This window comes from Notolepis coatsorum (genome assembly GCF_963971535.1).
Source record: "Notolepis coatsorum genome assembly, chromosome: 11".
Taxonomy (NCBI): Eukaryota; Metazoa; Chordata; class Actinopteri; order Aulopiformes; family Paralepididae; genus Notolepis; species Notolepis coatsorum.
In genome coordinates, this window is record NC_140175.1 from 125,807,338 (window position 1) to 125,819,621 (window position 12,284).

At 42.6% G+C, this 12,284-nt stretch overlaps 1 protein-coding gene across 1 annotated transcript in view; it reads left to right on the top strand.

The window, feature by feature from the left end:
• Nucleotides 1–12,284, top strand: part of slc27a6 (solute carrier family 27 member 6) — a gene marked incomplete at both ends in the record, with an annotated part of 133,370 nt that overhangs the window by 79,666 nt on the left and 41,420 nt on the right. The window contains one exon of the mRNA XM_084324348.1: nt 5,833–6,027. Within this exon, the coding sequence (XP_084180474.1) occupies nt 5,833–6,027 (195 nt within the window). The remainder of the gene's footprint in view (nt 1–5,832; nt 6,028–12,284) is intronic.

Sequence of the window (12,284 nt, forward strand, 5' to 3'; positions counted from 1 at the left end):
TAGACTGTAGACTAGACTGTAGACAGTAGACTAGACTGTAGACTGTAGACTAGACTGTAGACTAGACTGTAGACTAGACTGTAGACTAGACTGTAGACTGTAGACTAGACTGTAGACTGTAGACTAGACTGTAGACTGTAGACTAGACTGTAGACTAGACTGTAGACTAGACTGTAGACTAGACTGTAGACTGTAGACTGTAGACTAGACTGTAGACTAGACTGTAGACTGTAGACTAGACTGTAGACTGTAGACTAGACTGTAGACTAGACTGTAGACTAGACTGTAGACTGTAGACTAGACTGTAGACTAGACTGTAGACTAGACTGTAGACTGTAGACTAGACTGTAGACTAGACTGTAGACTGTAGACTAGACTGTAGACTGTAGACTAGACTGTAGACTAGACTGTAGACTGTAGACTAGACTGTAGACTAGACTGTAGACTGTAGACTAGACTGTAGACTGTAGACTAGACTGTAGACTGTAGACTAGACTGTAGACTAGACTGTAGACTGTAGACTAGACTGTAGACTAGACTGTAGACTGTAGACTAGACTGTAGACTAGACTGTAGACTAGCTGTAGACTGACTGTAGACTGTAGACTAGACTGTAGACTAGACTGTAGACTAGACTGTAGACTAGACTGTAGACTGTAGACTAGACTGTAGACTGGACTGTAGACTAGACTGTAGACTAGACTGTAGACTGTACTGTAGACTGTAGACTAGACTGTAGACTAGACTGTAGACTAGACTGTAGACTAGACTGTAAACTGGACTGTAGACTAGACTGTAGACTAGACTGTAGACTAGACTGTAGACTGTAGACTAGACTGTAGACTAGACTGTAGACTGTAGACTGTAGACGAGACTAGACTAGACTGTAGACTAGACTGTAGACTGTAGACTAGACTGTAGACTGTAGACTAGACTGTAGACTAGACTGTAGACTAGACTGTAGACTGTAGACTAGACTGTAGACTGTAGACTAGACTGTAGACTGTAGACTAGACCGTAGACTAGACTGTAGACTAGACTGTAGACTGTAGACTAGACTGTAGACTGTATACTGTAGACTAGACTGTAGACTGTAGACTGTAGACTAGACTGTAGACTGTAGACTGTAGACTAGACTGTAGACTGTAGACTAGACTGTAGACTAGACTAGACTGTAGACTAGACTGTAGACTAGACTGTAGACTGTAGACTGTAGACTGTTGACTAGACTGTAGACTGTAGACTGTAGACTGTAGACTAGACTGTAGACTGTAGACTAGACTGTAGACTGTAGACTAGACTGTAGACTAGACTGTAGACTAGACTGTAGACTGTAGACTAGACTGTAGACTAGACTGTAGACTGTAGACTAGACTGTAGACTAGACTGTAGACTAGACTGTAGACTGTAGACTAGAATGTAGACTAGACTGTAGACTAGACTGTAGACTGTAGACTAGACTGTAGACTAGACTGTAGACTGTAGACTAGACTGTAGACTAGACTGTAGACTAGACTGTAGACTGTAGACTAGACTGTAGACTAGACTGTAGACTGTAGACTAGACTGTAGACTAGACTGTAGACTAGACTGTAGACTAGACTGTAGACTAGACTAGACTAGACTGTAGACTAGACTGTAGACTAGACTGTAGACTGTAGACTAGACTGTAGACTAGACTGTAGACTAGACTGTAGACTAGACTGTAGACTGTAGACTAGACTGTAGACTAGAATGTAGACTGTATACTAGACTGTAGACTAGACTGTAGACTAGACTAGACTGTAGACTAGACTGTAGACACTAGACTGTAGACTAGACTGTAGACTAGACTGTAGATTAGACTGTAGACTAGACTGTAGACTAGACTGTAGACTGTAGATTAGACGGTAGACTAGACTGTAGACTGTAGACTAGACTGTAGACTAGACTGTAGACTAGACTGTAGACTGTAGACTAGACTGTAGACTAGACTGTAGACTAGACTGTAGACTAGACTGTAGACTGTAGGTTAGACTGTAGACTAGACTGTAGACTAGACTGTAGACTGTAGACTAGACTGTAGACTGGACTGTAGACTGGACTGTAGACTAGACTGTAGACTGTAGACTAGACTGTAGACTAGACTGTAGACTGTAGACTAGACTGTAGACTAGACTGTAGACTGTAGACTAGACTGTAGACTAGACTGTAGACTAGACTGTAGACTGTAGACTAGACTGTAGACCAGGGGTCGGCAATTAGGTTTGGCCGCGGGCCAATTTTTCCCCAAGCCATTGTTTGGCGGGCCAGAACCAAAAACAATGGCTAATTTAATATAATGATAGTGAATTTTTTTTTAACTCTGTCAAAATAAACGAGCTGCATAGGTGGCATAATAAACTGTAAACGACATATACATGCACTGAACATTATACCTTTGTCTTTTTTCCATTGTATTATAAAGCGCCTCTCTATCGGTCTATCCTACATTACGCGCACGCAACCGTCTATCTGACGCCACGGACCAGTTTAATGTTGAATGTTTAATGTTAAAACTATCGATTTATATGGAATTCGTTCAACTTATCCGTTGTCTTACTTATTATTATACTTATCGAATCTCAAACAAGCCTCGTCGTCTTGTTAAATGAGACGGTCTGGTCTACGGAGGAGACTGGCTGACGCATCCAGATTGGGGAATCCCCCGCGATAGATTATTGACACTTCTAAATATATTAATCTAGCTACTAACTGGGGAGACTGATCAATTACGGATAAAGGAATATAGTGGGACGATCGATTATGATAGTTAACCTTGTTAGATGAGGCTGCAATGGAAATGGAGCTAATGGACTTCCGAATGTCTCGTAATTCAAATACCTATTTCAGGAGCTTCTTCAAGCACTATTTTTGTTTAAAGTTTAATTGCATTGTTTTTGCATTGTTTTTAATTGCATTACTGTTCACATGCATGTGTGGTGCCGTCAGTCATGAGTAAAGATAAAGCTTGAATGTCTTACTGAACTGGTGTTTTTATTTCATGGACTCGTGTTTCCCATTTCAGCACCACGCGCTGTCCACCTCACTTTGAGCAAGCCTAGTATACGGTGCATTGCACCTCATTCTATACCTGTTATTCCCTCTCAACATGGATAAAACATAAAGTATGCATATAATAAAAATAATATGATGAAAATAAAATAAATATCATATTCTCAAAATAAACTGTGGGCCAGAAATTATTGCTGGCGGGCCAATTTCGGCCCGCGGGCCGCCTATTGCCGACCCCTGCTGTAGACTGTAGACTAGACTGTAGACTAGACTGTAGACTGTAGTTATAGTTCAATGATGATGAAGAACACTATTTTGAACATGTTGCATTAAAGAAATAGGAGCTTCCTATCTCTATATTTGTTTATATATAATTATATATATATATTATAATAATTTTGGGCTTGGGAGTCCTGTTCCCCCACTGTCTTTTGTAGATATCATGCCAAAACATTGTTAAATCTATGCCTGTGTCTTCTAATATGTCACGATGTGCTCTGTATCCCTATCGTATGTTCTACTATATGTGCTTTTGTTTGTGTTTTTATTCTAATGTTATTTATCTCGCTTTTATTCAGTTTGTATTGCTAACCCTTTTTTACACAGGATTTTAGCCTGTACCTTCTGGCAATGGAAATTAGCATTTTGGCTCAAATTTACGTTTTTAAAATGTGTTATCAATGTACGCCGTCCCCCTTGAACAAATAAAGTAAACCTAAACCTAATCAGAAACGCAGAAATCAGAAGTGAAACATACTCTCATCAGCACCTGTCTCCTACTTAATGCGAAAGAGACTGTGTGCATGTTCTTCAGCAAGCGTCTAGAACCCATCAAGCGGTCCAATGTGTTCCTGGGGAACGAGGGAAGGAAGGAAGAACTAGAACCTGTTTCCCACTTCAAAGTCCTTGGGGTCATCTTGGACTCAAACCTGACCTTTAAGAAACATAAAGAAAGTGAGGAACACCATCAACTTCAACATTTCCAACTCCAGACCTGGAAATAAATTTTGATTGGCAAGAAGCCTGGGCAAACGTTCGACTTGCGTCACGTAACCCGGACCACCAACAAATTAATCTTAACTATATTCATAGGACATACCTGACTCCTATAAGATTGAACAAAATGGGACTTAAACAAGACTCCAGATGCTTCTTATGTACAAATGGGGACGAGGGGACATTTATGCACATGTACTGGGACTGCCCACCAGTTAAGATATTCTGGAAAGAAGTGTCCCAGCAATTATCAAATCTCTTAACTCTGAATATACCTGTTCACCCCTCTGTATTGCTGTTGAATGATGTTTTTGAGTTTGCAGTCCATATACAGCTAAAGAGATTTATCTGGTATCACAGTGGCTAAAAAGCTGATAGCATCACGATGGTTTCAACCGGAAAAAATGTGTCGGAAGGTATGGGTTCTTACATATCTCGATGTGATTTATCTAGAAATATCTACAGCAAGAATTTTGGGTGTCAGTGAATCCAAAATTGCATTGTGGTTAGAAGTGGTGGAGAGAATAAAAGCTAGCATATGAATTGTAGTGCCTGGTTAGGAGCGAATGATAATGGATGGACTATCCAAGTGGGGGTCCGGGGGGGGGGGAGCGAGCGAGAGCATAATGTATGTAGGGTATTAGATAGCAAGTATTAGGTGTATATCTCGTATAATACATTTATTTAAATGGTGATTTCATTAGATGTGTACTGTTAATTAATGCTTGTATATCTAATTTTATGTTGTTATGTTTATGTTTATGTGTATGTTTAAAAAATAATAAAAAAATAAAATATAATTAAAAAAAAACATTTCCAACTTCAAACAAATACGGCCGCAAAGACATGCCTATGGCCTATGAGTATGGTCTTCTCCCACATTGAATATGGCCTCCTAAACTGGTCATTTACTGGGGCCACAGCCATGAAACCCATAGAACAACTTTACAACAGAGCATTGAAGGTATATGACAGGAAACAGTACTCATACCACCACTGTAAAATCCTGGATAAGCATCAAATTACAAATTTTTTAAACCTCAGACGTTATAAAAGTTCTTGCTTTGTATATAAATGCCTGCACAGATTATCCCCTCCCCCTCTCAAGGAGTTTATCCATGGGAAAAGGAACACTGGATTAGCCACTAGGTCAAACACCAGAGGGGACGTGAGGTCCATTTTAGAAAGACCGCCTTCAGCAAAAATGTTCTATCGATAAAGGGAAGTGGAACATGGAACAGCCTTCCGGTCCCCTTAAGGGAATGTACCACCCTGTCCACCTTTAGGGGCCAACTCAGGAAATGGCTGTTAGACAGCCAGATATGCACTCATTAGGGATGTTAGTGATGTTGTACTGACTGAATGTCATGTTAGTGTGGTCATGTCAGTGATGTCAGTTTTTATGAATGAACGTTGTAAGGTCCGTTTTGTGTTTTATTTTATGTTACGACTACAGGTGGAAATTAGCCCTGTGCTATTCCCGGCATATTTACATCCCTATCATGCTGTGATGCTATCATGCTGTGATGTTATGCATACACTCATGTAAATGATGTTCATTAATTTGCAGTGTCCTTAATAAACAAATCTTAATCTTAACCCTTTCACTGCCACACGACAGAAGGTTAACCCTTTACTATCACACAACCGGAGTCCGCGGAGCTAATGATGCTAATGATGGAGCATCGCCGTCGGTTGTGTGATAGTAAAGGGCTAACCTTCTGTATTGTCACAGTGAATGGGTTAACCGGCTGTCGTGTTGGCAGTGAAAGGGTTCATCTTAGTGACTTCCTGTTTCCCACCAGGCCGAGGGGGAGAAGGTCCACAAGGTGCGCATGGGCGTGGGGAACGGGCTGCGTCCAGACGTGTGGCGTGAGTTCCACCGGCGCTTCGGGGGCGTGGTCATGTGTGAGCTGTATGGCTCCACCGAGGGAAACCTCTGCTTCATGAACCACGTCGGACGAGTCGGAGCCGTGGGCCGCTCCAACTTCTTCTACAAGGTGAGGGACCGGGCATGTGTGTTCATGTGTGTCAGACCTGGCGACCCCCCCTAGGGGACTGATAGACCACTGCACTTCCGCGTTACATTGAGCTCATGGAGGAGATTGCGGGGGGAGCAAATTAATGAAAGTGGATGAGAGCAGGGCGGCCAGGTAGCGCAGCGGACTAAGCGTCTGCCTACCACCGCAGATACAGTGGGATCGAATCCAGCTGTGGTGCCTCCGGCTTGGCAGACCGTCCATACTAACACAAGTGGCAGTGTTAGTGGGTGGGAAACCCGGCGAGGGTGGGTCCTGGTCATGGTAAACAGTGACTCCTACAGTTCGGTCGGGGCGCCTGCACAGCGAGGGAAGGATCTGGGAGAGGTAGTGTGACCTTCCACACGTTACACTCTCCCAGTGAGAGTCCGCGCTGCCAGGTGAAAAGAAGCGGTGGGCTGGCTACACATGTGTCGGAGGAAGCATGTGATAGTCTCCGCCCTCCCGGACCGACGGTAGGGGGGTAGAGTGCGCAACGACCAGGAAGGGGACTGGGAATTGGCATGACAACTAACATTGGGATGGGAGAAAAACGGAAAAAGGAGGGGGGAAAAGATAATACAAAAAAATAAAAGAATGTGGATGAGAGCCTTGATGTAAGTGGTTGTAGCTACGGCTGTGGGGGTGCTGGAGACATGATCCAATAGACTTTTACACGCCTGAGTCTCCTGAACACGGCGCAACCAATTCCAAATTGATCGGAACTTAATCGGCCGAGCTATAGTCCCTTTTTCAGCACCTACTCCCCATACTAGTCTATTTGCCAACACAATGAACCCGGAAATTTTGGAACCACCAAACTTTTATGATAGATATGGATAGTATGGGTCACCAGCACTTAGAAACTGCCGGATGCTAAGTTTAACATGTTGGGCAATTTTTTTTATTTGCATAATTAGCATACATTTGTTTAATCACATAAATGGACAAATCTCGGAAAGTACTTGATCAATTTCAACAATGTTGGAGTGGTTTTGGGGGTTATTCGGGATGCTGAATCCATTGATGATACTCAAGAGTTTTGAAATTGCAATATTTACCAAATTTCTACAAATTTTGGTGCAATATTTGTGCATTTTCAGTCAATTAGAAAGTTTTAGAGGACACTGAAATGATTACATTTGGACAGCACAGACATTATGTATTCACAATATCTCTACTGACCCCAAATAGTTCATATGGTAATGTCATATTGTCATAGTACATTAGATAGGCAGGTGTATAAAGATTGCGTTGTCAAGACAAAGACTCAGATGTGAAGGGCATCCGCTCTTTTATTTACTACCTGTAACGTTACAGCAAGGAAAAACACTAAAACTGGTCAAACTGTGTACGATAACATAGCTTAATAAAACAGAAATAACAAAAGAAAGATATTTACATTACTCAAGCATATAGGCCACAACATAACAATATGTGCTTCCTCCTACTGCATAGTAGTAGATAATTACTTCTCACTCAGAAAGTGGCTACAGTGTTCAGAACTCTGAATCCACATCATCAAACTCCTAATCATCAAACTCCTCCCCACTGTCTTCATCTTCCTCTGAATTTACTTTAATGTCATCACTTATGGTCTTCAGTTTTGGAGCTCTGTTATCATCACTGCGATCTTGCACAGCATTGTATGCTGACCAGTCCAGGGGAAGAGGGGAAGATTGGAGCTGTGAGAACCAAGCAGCATCCTTCTTCTGTGCTCTTGACACACTCTGTGTGATGGCATCTTGGATAGCATCAGTTCTTGGGACTTCTTTCAGAGCTGGTGGTGTCATCTTCTTGGGGCCTGTGTAATGTTCGATCACAAAACTGCTCTTGTGAGCCAGACAGAGTTTCCCAGCGTCAAGCTTTGTCAGACGAGGTAGTTTTAGTGACATGACCCCACCACCAGGAGTGGCTCCTCCAGGGAACAGAATACCTGCAGGATTCTGCACAAACTTAGTGGCCATGGCATGAGTCGTGCGGCAACCGTTCGGTGTGAAGACCACAAGGTCAAAATTGTCACCCCAACTGTGGATGGGGCCAATCTGCCTCTCCAAGCCAACTGTGCGCAGATACTTATCTGGGTACTCTGAAGCATATTTGGCAGCTGACTTCCAGAACCGTATGACTTCATCATAGGTGGTGACAATGCCATGCTCGTTAAGATTATTGACCAGCTCTGCGCTACCATATTTATGGTAGAGTCTTACGGCAAGCCCCAGGGTTGTCTGATTCCAGCTCCCACTGATGTGCTGCTGAATGCACTGAGCGAGTGTAAGTGATGGTTTGGTCACTTTTCATTCCTTTGATACCAGACAGGAGACAAACTTCAAAAAGGATGGACTTGTGGCTTGTATGATCTTGTCATGCTGGAAGCTGCCACGGTCATATTCACGGTGAAGGGAATATTCTGCACCTCAGCTTGAACTCTCTTCACAAGCTTGGTAATAACTTCATCAGCAGCAGTGGTTTTATCTCGTTTTACCAGTTTGAGTGACTTACTCATGGAATGTCTAAAACCAACAATAGTCTGGCACCCTTCCACCCTCATGACAGCTACAGCATCACCATAAAAGTCACACAAGTTAGATAGCATCTGCTTACTGCAGAGGTGCCCGGAGTTGGCTACATATATATCATGTAACTCTGACACTGTCCAGGTTGATGACTTGTCTGCATTCATGTGGTCAATGACAGCAGCTAAATAGCTATCAAACGGTCTGCACTGGGAACTTGCACTTGAGGAAACTCTCTTGAAGTCATCGTAGTACTTGGTGGGATACTGGGCATCAGTTGCATGCAGGTCCAGGACGGCATTTACCCATAGAGCCACTTCCTCAGCCCATTGATCCTGGCGCTCATCACATTTAGACAAGATGATGTTTTTGAAGGATGGCATTCCTGGTCTCTCAACAGTCCGGCATTGTTTCACTGGCTTCCATCTATCAGGGTGTTTGGTGTCTTTGGGTTTGCAAATGATACCACAAAACAGACATTGTTTAGAAAAGTCAAAGGCATGAGAACGAGACATACGTTTCCCTAGCTGACCATCAGATGAGCTGAGCTTGCCTTTGGTTGCCTTTCTAGACTTAGAGGTATATGAGCTATAACATGATTTGTGACAAACTACAGAGGCTGACACACCATGGGTAGCAATGATGTTCGATAAAGTCTCAGTTGTAGCTGAATCGTCAAGCTCTTCACTCTTCTGTAATGCCTTTTGGTCCAGCTGTCTTGAAGTCATTGTCCTTGCCGTCACAGGGCTCGAATAGGCATTTCTTCCTTGACATGTCAATCTGAAATTAACAAAAGAAGAATGCACTATTTGTATCCTCCGTCTCTGCACTACCACACACTCTACATTACAGAGCAATATGGATACATTGCCAGAATGTACATTTCGGACGGGCTGTTCACTATTCCAATGAAAACATGTATTTCCCATGTTATTGGTATTCTACATGATCTTGACTGGTATTTGCATTACCTTTTGGGTCTCTTTCTCTGCCTCAGATCTTCTATCACACAATTCTACATTAAGGAGAGCAAAAGTACCATATGAATACTCTATACAATATTTAGAATCAAACTTGATGCTTCTCTGTGTGACAGGGGATAGAGCCTGGTGACACGAGGCTAGGTAATAATCACACATTCGTGTCATTAGGGGTATAATGATTCATTGATGCATCGAAATGCATCCATTCTAATGTGACGATTCAACTGCATCGATTTGAAAATGTTAGAATCGATTATAATCAAAAAAATATATATATGATACTTTTTGTGTGTATTGTTTTTGTTGACCTATAGTCCATTCATGCTGAGTGAATCAGTTCCCCCAGCCACATTTGTGTATTCAAAATGTTTGGGGGAATTAACTGATAGAAAATTAATCGAATCGAATCGTGGTCAAATGAAGAGATTTCATGATGCATTGAATCGTTGCCTGAAGAATCGTAATCGAATCTAATCGTTGTGAGGTCAAATCGTTACACCCCTACATGACATACATTGCTAACATAGCTAACTAGCTATGCATTAACATTAGTTATCGTCAGGTGGCTAACGTTAACCCTAAGAGCTAGCTTACTGTAGAGCTAGCTTACTGTAGCTTACTGTAGTAAGCTAGCTCTTAGGGTTAACGTTAGCCATCTGACAGCTTGTGATCATATTATATTCAGTGTTTGTTATTGGATAGTAAAACCACAGTTTGTGTATCTGTTTCTATTTTCTCAACTTACTTGCATTGAAACAACAATCCTTGAAAACCAGGGGTCTGTATTTGCTGCAGCTGCAGCTGCTCGTTGCCACAGTAGGAATGAGATCACGGTGCAAATCACTACTCACTTGGAAGTTTTGCGTTAACGATTAGCGCACTGACGTCTCAGTCAAGGCTAGGAACTGGGGTTCTGAGGATATTTGATAAGGTAACAGTCACGTACAAAAATCCAATAGAATAGTTTCTAGTTGTGGCAGCAAACTGCTCCGCTGCCACGTGGACTCATGGCAGAGCTCACCTGCAGCAGTTACCCCAGTAACCAAGCATAAGCACCTAGAGTACCCCATTAGGCGCTCTACAAATTAAAGTTATTATTATTATTATTATTATTATTATTATTATTATTATTATTATTATTATTATTATTATTATTATTATTATTATTATTATTATTATTATTATTATTATTATTATCATTCTGTTTACAATTGAACATTCCATGAAAATTATCTATAAATTCTGCATCTTCTGAAACATTTATAAACAGAAAATGCATTAAAAATGGCACCAAAATGAGTAGAAATTTGGTAAATTCCAGTAAATATTGCAATTTTGAAACTTTTCTTCTCTTAAGTATCATACATGGATTCAGCATCCTGAATAACCCCCAAAACAACTCCAACATTGTTGAAATTGATCAAGTAGTTTCTGAGATTTGTCCATTTAGGCGATTATGGAAATTAATGCTAATTATGCAAATAAAAAAAGTTGCCCAACATTTACAACTTAGCATCCGGCAGTTTCTGAGTGCTGGGGATCCGTACTATCCATATCCATCATAAAACTTTGGTGGTTCCGAAATTTCCGGGTTCACAATGGGGCTCTATGGGATGGCAAATAGACTATACGCATACGCATATTGCCAAAGGATTCTGAAGGCACGCGAAGCGGTGTGAGGTCGAACAGTTGTTGGCCACATCAAGGACGGCTCAGGGAAGATCACACGACCTCGACAGTCCCAACGGGGGCGGGGCCAGGGCAGATCACACCACCTCGACAGTCCCAACGGGGGCGGGGCCAGGGCAGATCACACCACCTCGACAGTCCCAACGGGGGCGGGGCCAGGGCAGATCACACCACCTCGACAGTCCCAACGGGGGCGGGGCCAGGGCAGATCACACCACCTCGACAGTCCCAACGGGGGCGGGGCCAGGGCAGATCACACCACCTTGACAGGCCCAACGGGGGCGGGGCCAGGGCAGATCACACCACCTCGACAGTCCCAACGGGGGCGGGGCCAGGGCTAGCTGTATATCAACACACTATCACTGGATACATCCACTCACAGAGAGACAGAGAGAGAGAGAGAGAGAGAGAGACAGAGAGACAGAGAGACAGGGAGACAGGGAGACAGAGAGAGAGAGAGAGAGAGAGAGAGAGAGAGAGAGAGAGAGAGAGAGAGAGAGAGAGAGAGAGAGAGAGAGAGAGAGAGAGAGAGAGAGACAGGGAGACAGAGAGACAGAGCCCTATCAAGCCCTGCAGTGCCAAGAGCTGAGGAGCAGCAGGAACCCCCTTACCCAGCTGGTCCTGAGGCTGAGTCCACAAACCTGCTCTTCGAACAGAACACATCACCAATCAGAATAAATCAAATTACTACACAGCTAAAACAAAACTACATCGCCTATTGGAAAACACAAACAAAAGCACAGAGCAAAATGCAGTGCTATCTGGCTCTAACTCAACAGTACACCATAGCAGATTATTTGAGCATGGTGACTGATCAACAACTAAAAAGAACCTTGACAAAATACAGACTGAGTGAGCACAGCCTCGCTGTTGAAAAGGGAAGGCACAGGAAAACCTGGCTTCCTGCAGAGCAAAGGCTGTGCTGTCATTTCATCCTCAGTGAGCCTGAAACTGAGTGGCACTTCCTCACCAAATGTGAAAAATATAAATATATTAGAGAAACGCATTTAAAAAAATGTGAACTAATAACAAAAGGTTTTTTTTGCACTAC